This window comes from Ammospiza nelsoni, chromosome 10, assembly GCF_027579445.1.
Source record: "Ammospiza nelsoni isolate bAmmNel1 chromosome 10, bAmmNel1.pri, whole genome shotgun sequence".
Lineage (NCBI taxonomy): Eukaryota > Metazoa > Chordata > Aves > Passeriformes > Passerellidae > Ammospiza > Ammospiza nelsoni.
In genome coordinates this window covers 15,001,552-15,025,016 of record NC_080642.1, presented here as the reverse complement: position 1 = coordinate 15,025,016, position 23,465 = coordinate 15,001,552, and the positions used below count along the sequence as shown (strand labels likewise).

The 23,465-nt window shown below is 40.5% G+C and overlaps 1 protein-coding gene across 1 annotated transcript; it reads right to left on the bottom strand.

The window, feature by feature from the left end:
• Positions 1-10,498: 10,498 nt before the first annotated feature.
• On the bottom strand, positions 10,499-23,170 carry SLC16A14 (solute carrier family 16 member 14). The gene is made up of 6 exons (XM_059479759.1): positions 23,012-23,170; positions 18,671-18,888; positions 18,119-18,417; positions 17,113-17,256; positions 13,776-14,768; positions 10,499-12,624 (listed from the first exon to the last, which is right to left on the bottom strand). Exons 3-6 carry the CDS (start codon positions 18,378-18,380, stop codon positions 12,476-12,478), a joined length of 1,548 nt encoding a protein of 515 aa, XP_059335742.1. The 5' UTR covers positions 18,381-18,417; positions 18,671-18,888; positions 23,012-23,170; the 3' UTR covers positions 10,499-12,475.
• Between the last annotated feature and the right edge of the window lie 295 nt (positions 23,171-23,465).

Here is a 23,465-nt window from a genome sequence, read left to right as displayed (position 1 = left end):
TTTTTTGTCTCGGTTGCATGCTTTGTAATGCAGATTTTTTTTTCTTTTTCTGTCTCTGAAAATGTGAGTTGAACATTACTTCTGGAAAGCTTTTGCCAGAGTTTTCAGAATTCTTAAATGCTGAGCTTTGAACTGTCCTATTAGTTTTGATTTTTACAAAATGTTAAAGTCCCAGTTTAACTTCTAAGCTGCCACTTCTGAATGCCTGAGCAGTTGGATGGGTATATCTACTTAACCACATAACTTGACACCTGATACATTGTGATTGTGTGAATAAATGAGAAACAAAACCAGAATCTTTGTAGTCTTGGCTGTTGAGATATCTTGTGTGTGAAGTGTGTGTTTATTTGTATGAATGATTTGCATGCAGGAGTTGTTAAAACATTTTCCACTTGTTGCCAGTGCATTAGGGGATGTTTATTGTCCCTTGAAGCTGCTGGTAATGTAACTGTGGTCTGATCTTTTAGGAAAACTTTTTTTGGGGACTGTAGTAATATTTACGTGGTCCCAACCCTGAATCTGGTATAATATTTATCTCCTGGTGCTTGATATTAATTTCATCTGCCTTTTTTCTTTTTTTTCTTTTACCATTGTAGGTAATTTTCAGGTGGTGGAAAATCTCCCTTAGGAATGAATTTCATAATTTAAAACCTAGAGAAATTATAGCATCCCAGGAGGATAATAATAATTACAAATGTTGGGTGGCAATATTGATCTGCAATAAATTTCATGAAATATGGGATTGCTTTGGCTAACATACTTCTTCCTCTGAATTAATTAATATAAATTAATGTATGAATAATGAAAAAACCAAAAAAGATGTGACAATAAACCTAAATATATGAAAAAGCCCAGCAGCATTCATAGTTTCATTGTAAGACAATGACAGAGATTTTAGCCACAAATATAGGCCAGAAAGCAATGTTCTTATGGCTGATAACTCATAATGCTCTGTGCCAGCACATTTGTTTCTATGGCCATGTTGTGAGCCATCCAGATTTGAATTCCCAGTCTAATTTGACACAACTGCTAATGCAACAGGTGACTGGGTCTATACAAGTGCAAAATTACTCCAGGAGCAGACAGCCAGGAAAAGAAGGGCAGTGGGGACACCACTAAATTAACCTCAGAGACAGGCTGGCCACTGATGCATTTTCCCAAAGTTCCATGGAACTGTGTCCCAGGTAGTTATTGCTCTGCATCTGATAATTTTGGTCCCCAGTAATGGATTAACTTAAGAGGTGGTCATGTTACAAGATGCAGTTGATCATGGTTCACAGAGAAAACAGTCTTCTGAAAATACTGATCCAGAGACATCTTTATTCAGTAACTGCTGGGGATGGCTGAGGTGAGCTATGCCTAGTCTGGAAATGGAGAATTTCTTAACTGCACCTGCAGTCTCTTTTGTAGCCCAAGACCTAATAGCACAAACCACCTCAGATTGGTGAGATCTTGACTTTTTTAAAAATAAACTGCTTTTGTATTCTCACTCTGTACAGGCATTAAAAAAATATTTACAATGTGACTTCATAATTATCCCATTTTTATTATGACCTTGAAAAGTGTCATTTTGAAATAAAGTTTTGTTTTTCTCATCAACAGCTTTGGTTGACATAATCTTATTGAATCACTATCTTATGTAATCATCATCTTATTTGAGTAAGTTCTCCAGGGAGGTGCTGGAGTCACTTTCTCTGGAAGTGTTCAAGAGGTGTCTGGATGTGACACTTGGAGAATGATTTAGGGGTGATTATGGTGGTGCTGGGCTGATGGTTGGACTGGATGATCTTTAAGGTCTTATCCAGCCTGGGTGATTCTGTGATTATTTGCACAGAGGTGGAGGAGATCTGCTTTCCCAAGAAGGATATGAATCTTGGGAAAGAGGTATGGGGGTAGGGGGAGGGTGCAACCATTTATCTCTTGTCAAGAATAAAATGGAGTGTATCCTCACTCAGAGTCTCAGATAAGACCAACACATTCTCTATGCTTTGCTTATTAAAATCTAACACATCCTACAGCACAACTGGGAGATTTTTAGCCCTGCTGAGTTCATATGGCCTGCACTTCTATGTTTAGGTTTGTGTTTGTTACATTTGTGTTTCTGATTTGCTGTTATAACTTTTGCAACTGGTCAGTTTCAAGTGAACGTGATAGAAATAATAACACCACCTTAGGCTGCTGGGTAGGGCTGTGAGCCCTGTTAGTGTTCCATGGATGGAAAGGCTTCACATTCTCAGCTCAAGGGACTGGATATATATACACAAGGCATGGAAAAAGTTTCAATCAGCACTCACAGTCCATGACAAAACCAATCTTTAATTCCAGTTATTACTGCTTGTTTTGACTAGGAGGGGAATGAATATGGCCTGAACCAACAGAAAATGGACTGCCTGTTGAACTTGGCTCAGGCTCAGACAGACTTTAAATATGCTGGAGTTTTGCAGATGTTCCTAATTGCTCCATTAGTTGAAGCAAAAAGTTGTACTGCATTTTAATTCATAGCAAAATTAAAATTTTATAAATTTGAGCTTTCAAAGAAATAGTCTTCTATACTCTTTTTGTTGACCTCTTTTTTTTAATTTACCTTATAAAAGTAGATTTGAGATGTGAATATATGCTGGTGAGAAGGCTTCTAGCTTTTTGGTTTTTACTCATTGCTTGTAGTGTAAGGTTTTTCTGCAGCATTTGATATTAATATGATGTCACAATGAAACATCTGTTTTATGTTACGTGGGTGCAATGATTTAGGTAATTAAATTATTGTTAGCAAGCAGCTTTCCACTGTTATTCTGTGGTTTTAGTAGGTTACAAATAATTCAGTAGGTTATAAATAAGATCTGCCTGCTTTTTCTTGAAAAGTCTTACTGGTGGTTCAGAGGTTTCCTTCCCTATAGGAAGTATTGAAAGCCACATTTGCCATTCTTTTCTAAGATGTAGTAATTTCTTTCTCCTGCTAAAATTATCTCTAAAACTGGAGGGTTCCCCTCTACTTTTTATTGAAATTATAATATAAAATAAGGATGTTTTCTTTTTAGAAAAATGCTAACACAAATAGAAGTATTACAAGTATAAATTACTATGTTTGTGAGTTGTATTGTCATACTGATATTATTTCTGTCCATAGTTCTTGCTGTTCCACACAATGAGATGTTTTTACACCTCCTCACCTCCTGTTAAGAGCTTTGCTGCTCCTAAATATTCACACACTATTATTTTTCTATTAATTCTCCACAAATATATAATATACATATATATTGACTGGAAAAAGAGATAGATAGATAGATAGATAGATAGATAGATAGATAGATAGATAGATACATACATACATACATACATACATACATACATACATATTCTGGAATAATATTCTAGTTATCCATACTGATTTATTTGCTGACTGAGAGTTCAAATAAATACTTCTCACCAGATCTGTGGTTTGCTGCTAAATATTTGGTACCCTCCTGCCACTAAAATGTTTTCCTGTTAAGTGTTGGTATTTCCTGTCATTATCTCCTGGTTTTCATTCCTGAGATTTTATCTCTCTTCATGTGATTGGGATTTTTAGAGAACTTTTTTTTCTTTTATAAAGTGCCTGAACTACTAACATTACCATTTTAATAAATTTATAAAAACAACCATACAGCTGTAAACATTCATGTTTGTTTTGAGATGTTTTCTGTTCTTTTTGGGCAGTGAAATAACATATCATTATGTTTCTTTTCATTATTTCATGAAGCCAAGAGGATAGAGCAAGATTTTGGATTTGGTTTTGCAATGATGGAAAATTAATTGATGATAGTGTTGAGCAACTTATATTTCTGGATGGGTGAACAATTAGTACAAGTCATCAAATATTCTCCAGCACTTTCAGAATGAAAATGTCATAGAAAACTTAAAATTCAATGGATTTTCACAGTTAATTCATTGTTAGCTTCACATACATTATTAAAAAAAAATTAAATACTAAATATATATTAGAATAGCTATATCAGATCACACTATTATTTCTAGAAATAAATAATTTCTAATAAAGAAAAAGTCAAATATGTGTGTGGTAGCCTGCTTGATCATTCAACATTAAATAGATGTGCAGTGAAAATATTTATCCCCATCATTCCCAGGATGAGAATATTTGAAGCATTCTTTCATATCAGCTTGAATTAGATCAGCCCGACCATTTTTAGTTGACTGTGTAGATCATTTTGTACTTGCATAAGAAATTTTAGGGAAATTACCAACTGTATAGAACTGAGATGCTTGCAATGCAAAAAAGCAAAGGAGAACTGACAGCGAACTGATTGTGCAGTGAGATACAGCATGGAAAAGAGAGCTGCAGAATATTGGGTCACCTAGCCGAATGCATGAAGGAAGATAAGGTGATAGCTTCCTCCCATCCTCCCCTGTGGTTGCCTCAGGAATATTGGGGGGCGGAAGAAGAAAAAAATCGTAACATCTTAAAATCGTGTCATTTTCAAAGCTCTTCGAAAGGTATCCACACAATGCTGAGTTTTTTAATTAATCTGACAAAATACTTAGGAAGGAAAACTGCAGCATAAAAATAGGCCTATAGACATTATAGTTTCAACTTCCATGAAAAATAAGTGGAAAAAATCCTGTACAAATCTGGATGGCTGCATTCATTTTGTTAGGAAACAACATGCAGCTTCAGAATGTACCACTGATTATTCATTAAAAGTGTAGCAAATTGAATTCAGGATTTCTATTGTAGTGAACCAGTAATTCTATTACAGGAATTTGATAAACTAGATACGTGATCTGAAGAAAACAGTGGTAAAGTCAACAGGCCAAGTTCCAAGTCGGGCACAGAAGCAGAAATAATCAGGTGACTGCGGGATGGGCAGTTCCTCCCTAGGTAGGAGACTTACAGAAGGACAGCTTGGTTTGGTACTGGATCACACAGGAATAAGTCAAAAAATGCCACATCCCCGTAGAAGGGAACTGCCTTCAATTTCATGTTGGTTTCACTGTACCTGTGTAAGATAAGCAGAACTACAGGGACTCATGATGTCAGAGCCATCATTATTTTCCCCAAAACATATGACTGAAGTATCTTTTTCAGTTGTTTTACCAACTTCCCTCTGAGTAAATAGCACATTCTTTACATAAAAATCTGTATGTACATGGGAAAGTTGATCCAAAAATGAATCTTAATATTCATGTTAGATAATATTTTCTCTAGAAAAACATAGGGGAAAAACATCTGACTTTTTGTTGGGCTGGTTTTGGTATTGTTTGTTTGGGTTTTTTTTAAGATGTACCTGCATAACCTGGAAAGAAATTTCAGGCTTTTACAAATCTGTTGTCTCTTGTATTTGGTTTCATTTTTTTCCCACTTCAGATTGCTGTAGTGTTTGGTGCCAGAGTTCTGGAACGTCCTCAATTTGTGCTGAGGTAACTATGACTTCCTGAAACAGCTTCCTGTCCCATTGCTCCTGTACATCATTTCCTTTCTGAGCTTGAAGATATTGCCAGACTTTCTCAAGTTTCACACAGATTTGAGACAGTAAAAATTTAAAACCCAAAACATTCAAATTGAAATAGTTATCTTTGCTGAGCAGACTGTTGGCTTTGATTCATGGTTTAACATAATCATCAATCTGTCTGCTTTCCTTAAGACAACAAGTAAATAAGGATTGTCATTTTTTTTGAGACAATAAATGAATCAAACTGAATGGCTGCAGTAAAAAACAGATCTTACAAAGGGTGTGTTTATCCTGCAAGCTTTTGTTTTATAATAAACTCAGTGATCCAGGTAATTCCATTGCAACCCATGGCTGGCTGTTGCACGCTACTTCCAGGATTAAGTATTGGAAATGTGAAACCTTTGCTTTGTTTTATGATTTGTATTATTTAGTGTCTAGAAACTTCACCCACAGACTGAGATTTCCTTATTCTGAACTCATCACCAAACAAAAATTCTTTATGTCTTTGACAAAAGACATGAGCACAAGGAAAGAGATTTTTTTAGATTTTGCAGCAAGAACTGTTAGAAACACAGGAGGAGAAAGAGGTGACTTTTGCTTGCTTGCTAGGAAGCTCTTCCCAGCCCTCAGGAAATGATGGGAAATAGTATGTACATGTTGAATTGAAACTTTAAAGAGTGAATAACAATAAGTTGCCATTATTGGAAAACTGGAGCTAAGGGTATCCTCTCCATGCTGAATGACAGGTAAGGGATTGGAAGGATAACCTGGAAGCTGCAGGAGAATGGGGAGCAATCTGTTGGTGCAAAAGAGAGAAAATGTATTGGAAAGGCCTTTGGGAGGGCAACTGTTCCAGCTTCCTGGTCAGTGCAGGGTCAGGAAATTGGGATGGAAAGCTAAAAAATGCAGAGCTATCATGTAAGAAGCTTATTTTTGTGGGTCTGAATACCTCAAAATTTTCTATCCCTGTCAGAGCCTGAAAAAAGGCTGCTGCAGTAATTCAGGTAGGAGAGAGAAATATTTTAGCTCATGGAAAATAGGAGGAGAAATGTTTTAAAGAGTAAAATAACTTTATTCTTATACCTAAGAGTGCTGTAGAGGCCTAGAATGAAGCCCATCAGTTTCTGGGTGGAGAAGTTAATGAGAACATAAGCACCAGTGAGACCTTATGAGGAATTGTAAAATGGGTTTAGTTCTCTTGATTCTGCTGTGACAACTAGATATGCTCTGAAAGACTTCAGAGAGGCAGATTAAACTTGTAGTATGGAGAGTGGGACATGTCTGGTGCAGAGCACATCCCAATCACAATGAGATTGCTCACAGGATTTCTATTATTTTGACACTATGTGGGACAAGATTTCAAGAAAAGTTCTGTGTCAGACTGGCAGTTCCAGAGGATGTGGATGTGCTGCTATTCCTGTTTTGTGGCTACCAAAGCATTACAGATGCTTTAGTGAGAGCGAGTTCAAGTGAGCACAAGAAAAAGGGAACAGGGCAAAGAAAGCACAGGAGGAAATGGCAAGACAGGAAAATAGAGCGTGTCATTAATTTAAATATGAAGGCCAGATGGGAGCAGATAAGCTTGCTAAAGTTCTGGGCTGTATTTCAGTTTGAAGATAAATCAGTTGATATTGTGACTGGGGAACAACTGAATGGAGAATAAGGGAGTAAAATAACTAAAGGAAGAGAATGGATTGAAGAGAGACCAAGAAATTATTTGTCAGTATATTTGGAATTCATCTGTCATTTGAAGAGTGTGAGTCAAGTAGGATAAGGTACTATGGAGGGCAGTAAACTTTTCATTAGTTTAACACAAAGCCTTGGATATTTTGGAATTTAAAGAAATCCTAGAAAGCATTAAGTTGCATACCAATAAAAATATGATTTTGGCTTAATGCAGTAAACTATGAGAACAAGTAAAGCCATGCTCCCTTTCTCTCATTTCAGCAGTATACCTAGGGAATTAAAAATTTGCCCAAATAATATGTTTTTATTTCCAGAGTAATTTATGTATACACTGGAATGCTGCTCTCTGTGGGATTATCGAGTAGCATATTTGGATTTCTGAACAGAGGAAATAGAACAGTCTCTCCACTCAGGACTGGAAAGTGGAGTGTGGGAGCTCTGTGTGTCCATGCCATGCAGTGCATCCTTGCAGGCTGAACTCAGCAGATATCTGCATTGTTACCCCAAGCATGGCATTTCTCTGACTGGAGTTCTGAGCATAAATCCTGCTCTCCAGGAGATCCAGATGCTTTCAATGTGTTTTAGACTGTTCACTAGGTGCTATTCTTACGTCCTGTAACACAGGTCCTGACGTGGACTCACCGTGTGAGCAGTGTGTGTGTTTTCCCGACGCTTTGGCAGCGAGCTGCTGTTGTGTGCAGCGTCCCGGCCCCAGTCCCGTCCGCGAGCGATCCCAGCCCGGAGTTCCGGACGAGCCCTCCTCAAACTCCGGGCGCTGCGGGGCGCGGCGGCCGCCAGAGGGCGCCCCGGGGCAGGGCCGCTGTCAGCGCGCATGGGGACAGCCCGGGAATGGCTGGGATAACCCAGGGCCAGGGGATGGCTGGGATAACCCAGGGCCAGGGAATGGCTGGGATAACCCAGAGCCAGGGAATGGCTGGGACAATCCACAGCCAGGGAATGGCCGGGATAACCCAGAGCCAGGAAATGGCTGGGATAACCCAGAGCCAGGGAATGGCTGGGATAACCCAGGGCCAGGGAATGGCTGGGATAACCCAGGGCCAGGGAATGGCCAGGATAACACAGAGCCAGGGAAAGGCCGGGATAACCCAGGGCCAGGGAATGGCTGGGATAACCCAGGGCCAGGGAATGGCTGGGACAATCCACAGCCAGGGAATGACCAGGATTATCCAGAGCCAGGGAAAGGCCGGGATAATCAGCTTTGCTTTTCTTCCTGTATTTTTTTATAGAGCACTGTGTTTGGAAATATAAATATGCAATAGGAAAAACTAATATATATTGTTTTTAACTTCATTAAAAACTTCGCCATTCATGGTATCCTTATTTCATGGGCAAACAAGATTGGCAAGAGCAGAGAATAAGCAGAAATGTAAAGAGAACTTTTAAGAGGCTCGCACATTTTCATTTCAGCACTTATACCCTTTTTTCCCCAATAATCTCTCCTTTTGCTCAGCTAGAATGTGCTAGGATGTTGTGTATGCCTGCATAAGAACAACCAGGACCACACGTACTCTGAGACAGCTTTGCTGTAGGCAGAGGGAAGCAGTTCCAGCTACATCTGCAGTGTGTAACACAAGGTACACGAGGATTTCTGCTTTTCTATTTCTGTTACCACTTGCATTGGAGTCATTGAGTAGAACTGCACTTAGGCTCCTGCAACTGCACCTGGAAAGAAAAGTGGAACATTTGTGGGAAAAATTAATGTTTCTGTGTTCTTGTATAATTTACGGGTAGATAATATATCACACAGGGTATCTTCCTAATTTTTTTTGTGATGGTTCTGTCATCTAACAGATTACATCTTTTTTTTTTTTTTCTTCCTTATATTGTTTCCACCTGATTCTGTTTATGGAGTCATTCTGAAAGCAGGCAGCATCTCCTGAGAAACAGGCTTAATCCTTACAGTACATCTCAAAGTTTTCTAAAATCGCATTTCTGTTCAAACCCCAAGGACTCTTTTACTTACCTTGAAAACAGATTTTATTTCTGAGGTGATTTTTACATCCTGACAAGGTTTTTGGCATCAGTTTACACTGCTTGGTTGATTTCAGAGCAGCTGTATGAATTACACACGAGGAAAATACGTGGCATTACAGCTGCTGCTGCTTTTTTTTTTTTTTTTTTTTTTTTTCCAGTGGTAGAAAGGCCTTGGATATTATACCAAAAATAGCTTCTCATATATTTCACAGAAAAACATGTGATATCTTGCACTGGCAACCCTGGACAAAACTTCTGATGTTCTGTGAGTTTAACTATCACTGCGTCTTTCAAAATGCGTGGGCAGCTTGCACTGCAAGTGACCTTCATACAAGGCCTCTGTGCTGTCTAAACACATTTTGTGGAGTAGAATAAGCAGCAATGAGTAAGCCAAATGATGATTTAAGCCTCTACTTTCTCTTACAAGCAGCTACGTGACAGTAATGTGCCCTGGGAAGCTCTTGCAGAGAGGCTGCGTGACACAGCCCCCCCTGAAATGGAAGAGCCCCCCAGGAATTGGGCTGGGAACCTTCACACACACAAATGTCAGCCACAGCTCCAGAGGGGGCAGGAGCAATGTACCAAGAACAAAACCTAACAGAATAAAGGTGTGTGTTCCATTGAAGTAATTGTTATAAGGCATGGCTGTTTATTGGGTCAGACACATGGACTTTTCTTCTTTACTACAGAAAACAGACTTTTTAAGGATTGAAAGAAGAAAAATAAAATATGTTTTACCAGGAGCAACATGTAAATATTACAATGTTTAATAGGTTGGGTATCGTGAAATTGTGTTTTATCAGCCTCATAGTAGTTACTGCAATAGAACAGGTTGTGGCTACTTTGTATTTCTCCATTCTGATTTCTCTGTTTTGTATCTATGCCACAGGTACTCCACGGCTTATAGGAGATGCTGTGGCATTGTCATTTATAGAGGGTAATTAATATATCATTTACAATTGACTAGATCTAGGACCCAAGTATTAAACCAGTGATTTCAGTATTTGGATATAATAGTTTCATATTTGAAGAGTGTAAGGAGTTTACAACTTTTTAACATGTCAAGTACTAAACTTGAATTTTAGAAATTGATTAAAAACTATGAATACAGGGTTCTTGTATAATTCTGTTTCTTTATAAACCAGTACTTTAATACTTAAATATTTGTTGATTTAGATTAAGGATTTTTTTCTTCTAGAACTATATACCAATATGCTGGAAACATTCAGTGACTGTTCACCTTTAGGTATAAGAAGCACTTCCATATATATTCTTTCATCTTTGTGATTACTTTGTTTTAGGATAATGAGAAATAAAAATTCCATTATGTGGCTAAAATACCATACTAACTTAATAAATGAACAGAAAGTGTGTTTTTGGGTAATGTAAGTTTATTCCCAACACGTGGCCCTGTAAGAACCTCTATTAAAAGATCTATTGCAGATACCACAAGTGAAGAACATATTTTTCATTACTGTATTATGCAAATACCATTGCTTTTGACAAAAGACAAAGTGAAGATCTATGTATGAAGGATACATATCTTTCAAAAACAAAAAAAGCTCAGATCAAATGAGCCATCAGCAGCATTCCCACCAAGAAGATATTTAACCTGTAACAAAGAACTGATGTGAAATTTTACGTGCACATTCTCTCCAATAACAAAAGCTGATTTTCAGAAGTTACTGACTGTGTGTTCACTCCATGTGTTGCAGTTCAGTGCCACCTCAGTTGTCTTATGTGAATTTTAAAGGCCATACATAACTACCCTACATGATTGTACTGATGTAAATCTTAAAATAATTCAGGGTTTCTTAAGGTTTTATTTTTAACTTGGCTCACTTCAGTGATCTTTAAGGAATACTTTAAAGTATGTCCCTGACAAGAGTTGTAGAAGTGCAACACTAAGAAGCTGGTGAATTGCAATATGGAACAATACACATTCAGAACTTTTTTTAACCAACCTTGCAGCTATAAAGAAGATAAGGATATTGATATTGTTGTGTACTGAGCTGTTTCCCAATAGTTCTTCAATATAATTGAACAGTTTCAATTGCTTTTTAAGGAATTCCAGCAACACGTAGAAATATTAACCTAAGAACCTGATTCGTCATGCAAAGAACTTTCATAAAGCTAAGAGGATGAAAACTTACAGTGGTTCTTATTTGATAGGAAAATTAGCATCAGACTCACTTCTCAAAGCTGAAAAAAATAAACCCTCAACCACCATACATCACCTTCTGCACTGGTTACCAGACCCTTAATGTTAAGAAAATTTATTTTAATATTTTAAATGCTCTTTAGCTATTCCATGCTCTGCAGTATCTCATTTTCTAGAGAATAAATTTCCCAAACATGATGAATCTTAGTCAGTTCATGGTACATTACAAGCAGCAACACGACTGCTCATATGTAACAAAGTTGGTGAACAATTAAATTAAATTATAACAAAATTTAGTGTGCAGTAGTAGTGTTCATTCCCATGGAAAGAGTCAGTGGCAATTTTATTAAATTCTAAAATAACTCCAATTAGGTAAAGGGGCCAAAGAACTCAAACTGTTTCTGGAAACATTTTCAATATGTTTCCTGTTTCTTCATTTATGGGTTTTTTACTTCAGGTGCATTAAATGTCACAGTGTTTAAACTGCAGCCTAGTTATTGAGGATAGCTACTTCAAATGCAGTTGATACTTTGAAAAAACAAAATTAAAAATCACTGAAGTAGAATCACAGAATATACTGGGTTGGGAGGGACCTATTGAGTCCAACTGAATAATTTCAGAAATATATGAGAACTTTTCTTCAGATTTGCATCACAGAAATAGTAATTTTAGTAAGCTGAATTAGTGGAATTGTTATAGTAGCATTTCAACAGTACTTAGGTAGCCAGGCAAGAGATACAATCATTATCTAATACCCAGTAACTAATCTTTCATCAGATTGAATACATAGTAGAAAGGACTTTTATAAATCATTCATGTCCTGACCAAATTCTCTCACAGGACTAGTGTAAATCAGAGTAACTGCACTGCAGTCAGTGGATTTTCACCAATGGTTAATGGTGAAATATCAAAAGAGAAGCAAGGGTAAGTATTCTTAGCATTGTTCTAATATTGACATACTAGCAGGGTGCTTTAATCACTGTATTTAGTAGTTCTAAAGTAAAAAATATCTTAACCAATTTTAAAAGCATATTTCCAATAATTTATAAGCCTTATGGAGTATATTTGCTTTTCACTTAAGTGCAGCGCAGCTAAATGTGGTTGGTTCTATAAGAAAAACATCTTCATATGCCACACAAGAGAAACACAAAACAAAAAAAAGTTCTGGAAAAAAGTTCTGGAATTTGTTCTATACTTGTGCTTCTTCTGTAGATTTTTCTCTTGACTGTTTCTTTTGAATACAAGGTTGTATAAGTAAAAATATTATTCCCACCATGTATAGCAATCCAGCTATGTAAAAAGAAAAATCGTATTTTTGTGTGATGTCATAGATCCAACCTGGAAAATAAGGACAGAACATGTTTATTACAAAGTTTGCCAAAAATGTACATTTCATGAGAAAATTCAAAAAATACTTCACATTTCTTTCATGACGTTTCTGTCAAATCCACAGATATTTTATGGAAAAACAAAATTTTTCAAATATGTTATCACAGGTTTGATTTTAAAATCGAGATTTTGTAATCCCAAACCAATTACTTCCTCCTCCCTATCACTGCCTCTGTAAAATGCCCAATACTGGGTATTTCAAATGCTATGCCTTGTGCAAGCAAACACATTTCCCATAGCTGTTCCCAAGCCTCACATACCAATAGAAGACTGTTCAAGAGATACAATCTCAATACTGCAATGACTCTCATTCCAGCCTCAATTCCTTTGCAAAAACACATTAAAGTTACTTCTTCATTAGAGTTACTTATTCATTACTTCAGGAAGGTTTGAGAACCCAACTAAGCCAAACTCCCTCACTCCACGCTGGCTGCATTGCGATGTACCCACAAGATCAGAAGCTCTCTTTACATCAGCTGCTTGCATCCAGTTTGCTTCTTAACCAAAGGCCAAATTCAGAGACAGGGTTAGCACACACTGGGAGGTGCTGAGGGAACGTGGCACAGTAAAACACTGCTGCTTTCAGGGGGCACTGAGAGGGCTTTCTTCTCGCTCGTGTCGCTCACCCAGGGGTGGGGAGAGAAGGGGCTCTCGCTTTCCTGGGCTGCTCATGCTGCTGCTGCCTTCCCTTCAGCCTAGAGCTGCCCTGGCTGACTAAGGCCATGACTCCCAGAATTTCTCACAGCTTTTTTCTCAGCAGCACCTCTGTAAAAGAGAGCTGGAGTCTGATATAATACTGACAATCAGTACCTGTATCTCTTCTGTATTCCCCCACCTCTTTCTATGAGGAAATGTGTAATGAATGTCTGTTTAAACCTAAATAACTCTAGGGACAGCATACATACACTTCTCCCTTCTGCTGGGGATGGCAGAGTTATGAGCTGTAAATCTGTACAATGTAAAGCTGGACGTTATGTCCATTCTGGAGCAGCTGTGATTTTGTTAACTACACATGCTCATAGCATAAGAATGTTTAATAATACAAAGAGTCATACAGTCATTACACAAACATCTGTTGGTTAGCAATTTGAACTTTTTACCTGCAAAAGGTGGTCCAAACAAAGCAGATATTCCATTGGCACAAATGATGATGCCATAGGCATTTGCAAGGTGTTTAGTTCCAACTAAATCTTCAGTCACAACAGGCATTAGAGAAAAATAGCCACTAGAAAATCCTATTAGAGCACAAACCACAGCCAGGCCAATGTATGTCTGCATTAGTGGCAAAGTAAGAATGCAGGTGACCAGGGTAAAGTTAGCCATGAGGAAGACATTCCAGGTGCTGATGCATGGCAGATCAGAGATGATTCCAAGGATCACTTTACCAAAAATATGAACAATGGCTATAATGGATGTCAAAGGAAATACATTGTCCTGCCTAGATAATTTGTACTGCTTGACTATTTCTGGAAGGTGAATAAAGGGAATGACAAAGCTGCTATAGGCAAACAAAGCCCAAATGATAAAGGCCACAAATACTCTATTGGTAAACAGTGATGCAGCTCCAAAGTAGCTGGAGTACCAGAGTGCAAAGCCCTTCCTGACTGTGACTGTCAGCTGGCTCACTGTCTTAAAGAGGCGCAGTCCATACATGCTCCTTTCACTTCCAGATTTACCTCCGATTTCTGTGTGCTGCACACTGCCAAGCACTTCTTCATTTGCTGCCTCTTCTTTTTTCTCTGGTTCTTCACCAAGGACTCCATTAGATTTTATAGTCTCTGTAGATTGGGACAGAGCTTTTGCCTGATTTTCTTCGCTATCATTTCCCACCACATATTTTTCACGGAGCTCTTTGGGAGAGAGTGGTCTCATGAGTGCCCCACAGACACAGAGGTTCAGGGAAATGGCCCCCTGGATGAACATTGCATTCCTCCACCCAAATTCAGTGCAGAGGTACTTCAGTAAGGCAGTCATTAAGAAAGCTCCAAACCCCGTTCCCGTGGTACTGAGCCCTTGTGCAAGTGCTCTTCTGTTCTGAAAATATTGCCCTACCATGACCACTGCAGGCAGATAAACCATGCCACTTCCAATACCTATAAAAAAAAATTAAATAAATCTGAACTGTTTGCCAACAACATAAAAAGCAGTGAAAAAAAATCTATTTTATTCCTCGCTTTTGTGTAAGCATAGTAGTAAAACCAATAATAGATTTTCAATTCTGATGTTAGCTTTCATTTCTGTTTCATAGTGTTTTCCAAAATCTACAATACTCATTCTAGAGAGAACACTGATATTTATTGCCAGAAAAACTAAACACATGGAATATAAAACCTTTTTCTCAGGTCAGCGTGACAACACTGAAAGTTACAAATGTCCCACAACCAATCAGTGACAGTTACTATGGGGACAAACACAGACACAGCCTGTTTTGAAATATCTGCAATTATAATACCCACATCTGATGGTATCAGTAACCAGAACTGCTTAGTGAGCACATCTTGTTGCTTTCACCCAAGTTCCCCAGCAATGAAGATTCACACTGAGATCCTGTCCTTGTTCAGTAACTGGAGCCACAGTGACCATGACATGTATTTGAGGAGTCAGCACACGGGGTTAGTGCACTGGTGGGACCTCAGGTGGCTTCCAGGCTGGTTCTCTTTGGGCAGTCCAGGGAGGGCCACACAGTAGCTGCTCAGTCTTACAAGGCAGATCTCTAATTCTGTTGAAAACCCCTCCCCTGTAGTTAAAAACCAGGCTGGGTATTCATGGCACATACTTCAAGCAGGAAGCGACGTATTGCACAAACACATCATTAGAGGTAACAGTTCACCATTTTTTCTCGCAGCAAATTCTTCACAGAGGGATTTGGATTGGAACAGGTGTATGCAGAAGATGCTTCCCAACTCACTGTGATAGTAATTCAGAAGTGTTTTGTGACTTAGAAGTTTGCCTAAAGAGGTGCTAACATAGCTGCATACAGCTACAGCATGATCTAGCTGCAGCTAGGCCAGAGAAAGCCGTGATTCCAAAAAAGCCCCAAAAAAAGCCCTTCACCATCACAGCAGTGACCCTGACCAGAGCTGACCCATTTTGCTTTTTAGAAATATTTCTTACTTTCCTAGGCAAATACACAATTGGGCTTTTATTTTTGGGCTTTTGTTTTGCACCAGTGTCCCTCCCCACATCCAACCACAGATTCGGGGAGGCCTCTCTGTCCCTCAGGAGAGCCGCTGCCCCTGGGGCTGCTGCCGTGAGGAGCCAGCCCCGGTGCCGCCAGGGGAGCCGGCTGCCAGGAGCAGCGGAGCCCTGAGGGAAGGGCCCTCGGCAATGTGCTGAGGGTGGCTGCGGATGGAGAGATGAGGTTGGGATCGGAGGGATGGACTGAAGGCAGCAGCCATGAGCAGGCCCACAGGCGCAGTGTGGAGGCCCAGAGGTGATGGCAGCAAGATGTGGCCACCGCAAGGGAAAAGCAGCTTTCCAGGAGCAGCCATGAGAACATGGAGAGACTTCTCTGGATGGGCCGCGACTGGGCATGGTGAGTGAGGGGATGGGAGTGAGCGGCAGGACTGAGGGTGAGTGAGCAGATCGTGAGGGAGGGACAGTGAGCAGAGGTCTCATGGAGCTGGAAGGAACCTCTCAGGTATCTCTACACCGTTTTATTGGACAGAATTACTCCTGCAACATCTCACTTCTCTATCTCACATAAAAGTTTGTCTCTGGCTTGGTTGTTTGGTTTTTTTTTCCCAGAAAATCTGTTTTTCACCCCTCTTTGAATTCTTTACTTAAACTCTGCCATTTTTTGTTTTGTGTGTGCTCTTTCTGAAAAGAGCACAGGAGCTGAAGAAGACCTGTGTAGATTCCTGCCTGCTTGATTATATTCAGTATATATGAAAACAGAAATTCTGAAAAAGGCAGGATCCTCTCTGTGATCATTGTTCTTTGTTCAGGAATTTACAATGTTACTGAAGTCTACGGTAAGGTGGTGTAAAGAGTCATCAGAGTGATCTTTGCTAAGCTCAGTATTTCTCCATCTGGAAAGCTAGATAAAAATTTATGTATAGAAATTCTGGAGAAAACATTTGTTATTCTTTCCTGTGGCAAGGAGAGGAGTTAGCTAGATATGAAATTCATCTTTAAATTTTACTTGTCAGAGTTTGGGTTACAGTAACTCCCCTAATTAAAAATGTCCTCTAATGTACTCACTTGGCTGAAACTGATAGAAGTTCCACCTTCACATGGCAAATTTAAACAACAACAGAAGTCACTGGGCCCAATCCACTGAATAAATAAGTTTTCTAAAAGGATAACAGGCTGTAAAAGTGTGAAAGCAGAGCTGGAATAACTTTACAGTCTACCTTCCCTATTTACTCACTCAAATAAGCTTCAAAGGAATCAGAAATAACTGAAAGAACCTTCAAACATTAGTGCAGCTCTCACCAGCTGTCACTCCAAAGGTGAGGAAGAGGTAGTGCACATTTGAGGCATAGGCACTCAGTATCCAACCCAGGGCATTCAGGATCCCTCCAATTATGGCTGTCGTGCGGCACCCACACATGCTGATGAACAAACCGATAAAAGGACCTGTTAAAAAACATGAAAGAAATGATAAATTATTTATTTAATTCTTTATGCTCTAATAATTTTTCACCTTAAGTTTCTTAATGTTTTAAATAAAATGTTAAAACATCAGGCAACTCGTGCAAGTCAGTTTATTTTTCATATTATTTCTTAAAATCATGGAAAGAGAAATACAACTAACTGATTAAATACTTAGCAAATACCTGCAATGCCTACAATCAAATTTGCCCCATGAAGAAGGGACAGTTTAAAGAGAGGAATCAGCTGAAACTCTTGCTCCTCATTCTGATGCTGTATAAGTGCAAGACTTGTTCACAAGTAACCAGAAGTTAAGCATTTTATCTTGTTTTCAGTAGAATAATTTAGGCAGATATAAACATAACTTTTTTCAGTTTTCATTTAGGGAGTCATACATGTGTGTATATATATATATATATATATATATATATATATATATATATATATATATACAAACATTTTCTCCAGATACTATTTTGGGTTGATCCAACTACAACTAAAAAAATACATTTTCATTCAGCTGCCAAACTGAAATACAAACTGTGTGAATTCAACATTTTCTCCTCACAGATGCAGCATGGGGAGGACTCCAAGCTTCACAGATCATGTTTTCTTAATTCTAGTCAGACCTGGAAGTCACAGCATTCCTTTCCTGCTCATGCAGTCTGCTGGGCTGTCTTCCCTGTCATCTTCCCTGTTATTCCCTTTCTCCATCTACATTGTAAAATTTCTCCTGGTGACTTTAAAAGGTCAGCTTGGGACAACCATAAGAAAATATTTTAGGGATGAATGGCAAACATATTCTAAAAATATATCTAGTTTTAAAATACGTGGTGCCGGCACATACCTACAATAAGCGTGATGCCCATGCTGAGGGAGCTAACCCAGGCTGTTAAGCCACGACTTTGATTAAACTCTTCAAGCCATTCCATGTTGAGTATTCCAAGGGCCATTTGGGAGCCCATGATGAGTATGTGCACAAGGAAAGAGGAAAATACAATCATCCAAGCCCATCCTCCATCGATGTTTGGATTAGGTTTAATTGGCTTACTTCCAACTTTGGAGGGATCTCCAAAATCATATCCAATGTCCTCTCGACTTGCATACATTTTCTCCACAGTATTCTGAAGCAAATGCAGTAAATACCTACAAATGCATACAAAATAATCAGCTTCTGTGGTTTGGTATGGTGAATACCATAAATCACTGTTGTATTTCACCACTGTAGTTAGTGCAGTTGTAGTGAATACCGTGACTTAATTGTTCAAATGTAAAATGCTTAGAAAATCGTGCAATTAATTTATTTCTTTGTGTAACTTGTTATCGTGGCTGTCTATGCAGGAGTATTTACAGGCTGACAGTAGGCTGCACTATTTCCATTACTATATATTTTACTTACTTTTAGGTGGCTGAAAGCCCTCACTCTTCATGGGTTGACTGTCGTCACAAAAAAGATTGGTCTCTCTCTGTATATTACTTCTCTGTGTCACCTTCTGCTGTCCCAGTAAGATGATGTGCCTTTGTGTTCCAGTTCATAAAGCTTGGAGTAAAGAAGCAGCAGGTAGATGAAGTTACCACATCTTTTCAGAGGAAACCAGTTTGGGGATGTATTTCTTCCTTAGCAGTGGAAGAACAAGAATGAAGACAGCAAAAGATAAGGAATTCAGATTCTTAATTTTCAAAATGTTTTACTTACATAAATTAAAACAAGGCAATTGTTACTGCCTCTCTTTTTAAAAGAGTCAATATGACAACAGTTTGCTATTATGTGTTCAGTTTCCATAGCATTAATCCTTATTATCCTACTATAAACAAAGAATTCTTCCAAATTAATGTCAATGCCTATCAGAATCAAACTGAGTGGCAGAGTTTCATGCATAGGTGTACATAGGATCAGGTCACACTAGCTTCATTTGATTATTTTGATTTATTCTGTTGTTACTCCAAGTAAAGATTACAACACAAGGTGAAAATAATTTCAAAACCTCTTTTAATTGATTAACAGTCAAGGTGCATAATCCAGTCTTCCCTCCATCTGATTTCTGCAGCAACAGATTCAAATCTTACCCAACTGTGGAGCACCACATAGGTTTCCATGGAGACTAGGAATGCAATGATACAAGTTACCAGAGATGGTAATTTTTTGTCTTCTTTTCTTCTCCGGAGAAATAAAAAAGAAACAGCAGCTTTACAACAGTGGAAAGGGAAAAAAGTTATCAAAAAATGATTTTAAAAGGTTCTTATGTCTTCTGTGAGCTCTCAGAATGTGTGCTTCTGGGCTGGCTCCTCACTGCTGCAAACCGGCAGTGAACAGACAAACCCAGATTCTGTACCAACTCAAAATTTGTCTTTAAATATGTGAGTACATTTTGCTTCTCAAGTCACTACCTTTCCAAACCATTTTACTTTTTTCCTATTGCTAGATAAACACACAGAGAAGGCGCTGGGCATTGCACAGTAAGCCACAGCTGGAATCAGAGCTGGCCAGTCCCAGCCAGCAGTGAACACCCATTGGTACGTGCAGCCTCTCCAGCCTGGCTGCTGCCCGAGGTCCCTCTGTACCCGAGTGCCACCTGCCCCTTCCTGGCAGTGCAGGGAATCAGGTGTAACTAAGGGCAGCTTGAGCCTGTAGGTTCTGAGAGCACACCGATCTGCCTCATAAGTGAGATGCAGCTTAAATATGTTGCACTCCTGGAGGCAAATCTTTCACAGATGGATGTTCTATAGTGACTAAGTTGTCATTTGCCCTAACTTGGCCATAGGAGGTATTGGTGACACAGTGAGGAAGAACAAGAACTGTGCACATTTAACACTTGCTGCACAGACAGATAAGCTGGGATCAATTGATGAGTTGCCAGTGGAAATGGATACTGAAATGCCTTCCAGGCTGTTCCTTTCCAAACTGGGAAACAGAGAATGGGGATTGTGCTTAGAGGTCCTTCTAGAGGTCCTGCAGGGTGTTTGAGGGAGGGCGAGCAGCACGGGAGCAAGTCAGAGCCATGCAGTGGTTACAGACTGGTTTTTTGACCATAAAAGGACAGCCTGGTCACAATTATTAAATTCTATTATTAATTAAATTAAAGAGGACAGCCTTAGTCATAATTACACCTCACCCTTCCTCTGCAAAAGATAGGTCTTAAAGATGACATCTCAACCCTTTCCTAATAACGTACTGCGAGCCAGATCCTCTGTTGCTGTAGGTTACAGGACTACTTACAGAGGATTCAGCCCACTCACAAGGCAGAGAGAGACTAGGTGCAAAAAGGTGATAAACACAGTGAATAATCATGCTAATGGGAAATAATGAGAAGAGGCAGAATGAAGGAAAATGGCAAGCTGTTGCACATGCTCTGCATAAGATTAATGAAAATGTATGAGGGATATTACAGTGCATCTTAGATAATGGAATACAAAATTATGTAACTGAAGATTCAGAGTCAAGATTAAATGTAAAGCCTCACCTTTCTCTCTTATACTTTTGACTGGTTTTGTGCACACCTGAATCCTGATATTGGATACAAAAAATTCTTCTTTGGACAGGAAATAGGCACATCTTTTACATATTTTAAATAATTTGAAGAAAAATAATTGATATTGAGCTGCAAAGTTATGACACTCCTCTTTGCAGTCTTGCTGACAGAACTGGCTCAGATTGAGTAGATGCAAGTTAATGTCATGCTTCTATCAACCCCCACAAATCTTCAGAAAATGCATATATTTTCCATTTGAACTGAATTCTTGCTTATTATTACTTTCATACTATTAACTTTTCACTAAGGTGACAAGTTCAGAGTGAATACACTCAAAAGCAGAGAAGGTCATCTCCAACAACTGCACAAACTCAGTCTCTGGATAAAGCAAGGACTGGATGCCTGGATCTCTTCCCCAGGACAGCCTGATCATCCCATGGCCTGTTGCACCCAGGAGAAAGGCACATACCTGTCTTCCACCTTCTTCCCACACAGCCCTGCCAAGCACAGGCTCATGAAAGGCAGAGGAGCCAAATGAACCCTTTGCAGTTGTGAAATCCTAGAGAAACTGTAGTGAAATTGCAGCTGCTGATGAAGCCAGCCAGTTTCCCCAACAAGCAAGGCAGGGAAGAGCCACTCACAGTAACAGTGTTTGAATACAGCCCCTCAGGAAGAATTTCATTTAAAGGCAGGGGAATCTGGATTCTTATTTGGTCACCTGTAAAAGAATGAGATTTTTTTTTTTCCCAGAAAAGCTTTTTAGACTAAATGCACACAAAGTATGCAGAGCTCTTAGAAAAATGGCCCAAGCATTCGTGCCTGTGAAGATGCTGAGCTTTTTTGAAAACCTGACTCATGAGATATTTTAGGGACAAATGCAGGTGCTGCAGTAAGACCTATGTTAGCAGCAAAACACCCAAGTTCTATGAACCATAATGGAGCTATGGCTCTCTTACTTGTAGTTCAACTAAATCACTGAAGAACATCTGCTCTTGCTATAAAAAGTCCATATGATGAATAATTTACATATATTTGGTCAACTACCTTCAGCATTTGACTGCCTCAGTCTTAAAAAAATATAGAATAAAACTGTACTTTAATGACAGTTCCAATGGATAACTCATATATGCATTATAACTAGTAATGAGGTTTACTTTGTAATATTCCCGGGAATCATGCCACATGTAATTATTTGGTTGCTGAAGGCATACAGAGGAAACATTGATAAAAACATGGTTTATTTTGGTTGTCATATGTTTCAGCAGTCTGACTTCACCTTGCTAACATGCCCAGCACTTAGCTGTCAGCAGCTTTGCGGAGATGTGGACACCGGCCACCTCTGCCAGTCAGAGCCCCAGTGCATAAAAATGCATGCCCAGAAGGGAGCAAAAAATCAGGGAAATTAGATGCTTAAAAGGCTAAACTAATTGCCAGGGTGACAAGTTTGCATAAAGTCTGCAGCAGTTCGGTTTCCAGACCGGGGTGCTGCCCTGCTGCCCCTCCCTGAGGGATGTTTCCAAGCCCTGCTCAAGCGGCCTCTCCGGAGACCCCTCGGTGCTGCTGTGCCCCGGTGTGACCCAGGCGTGGTGCCCCGTCCCTGCACACAGCAGAAATGGCTCAGATAGTGAATCGTTATCTTCCCTTGGTCCCAAGGTCGTGGGCACCTTGCATCAGGCGTGCACCTCTATTCTGTACAGGCTTACAGCCTGTTTCGGGAGCAGCCCGAAGGCAGGGGATGTACTTTTTTCTCCCAAGAGAACAGCTTTGGGAGCTTCACACGCGACTCCTTCCCGGCACTTCCCAGCGTAGGTTCGGTTCCCCTATGCGAAGCAGAGCTGGGGCGGGGACGGCCGCCACCGCCCGGGCCGCGGGGCTGCCACAGGGCCAGCTCAGCCGCGGCTGTCCCGCAGCCCGGGGCGGGGGCGCGGCTCGGCCCGCGGCGGCTGCGGCGGGGCCGGGCGGCGGGGGCGGCGTTCTGGAGGCGGCGCGGCCGCGGCACCGCCCGCCGAGCACAAAGGATGACCGCGAGTTACCCCGCTGCGGCAGCCGCACTCCTGCTCCGCCGCACCTCCGAGGGGCCGCCGCCCCCGGCCCCGGGAGCCCCGTGCCGGGACAGCCGGGACAGCCCGGGACTGCCCAGCCCCGCACAGCCCAGCCCAGCCCAGCCCAGCCCAGCGCCTCTGCCGCAGGCGGCGCGGCCGCTCCGCGTTCCCCTCCCGCTCCGGTGCCGCTGCCGTGTGGTGTCTCCCAGCTCCTCCCGAGGTACTCACCGCGTCGAGCTCCGCCAACGCCGCCGTCCCTGAGCGCCTCGGCACCGTGTCCCGCTGTCAGCCCAACCCGCGGCGCTGCTCCGCGCCCCGGCACCCCGGGGACTGCTGCGGGCTCCGGTGTCCACCTGCGCCCGGCTCCTTTCAGCCCCCGCGCCGGCTCAGCCTCGCCCCTGCTCACCACCCTGGGGCTTATTTTCCATAGGAGTGCGGCACCGGTCTGGGGCCTCCTGCTCCCCGGGCAGCTCGTCCTCTGCACCGCCTTGTCTCCATTCTCTGCAATTTCAAATCTCCACGCTCTTTCATTCCTGCGATACCGGCTAATTCTGGTTTGGCAGAGCAGATTTGCAATCCTCTCACATGCACACTCTTGTGGCTGAACGAAGTTTATTGCTGCACAGGTTATGGCCGGAAATTTACATCCCAGAGAGCTGGAGGATATGATCCAATAAAATCA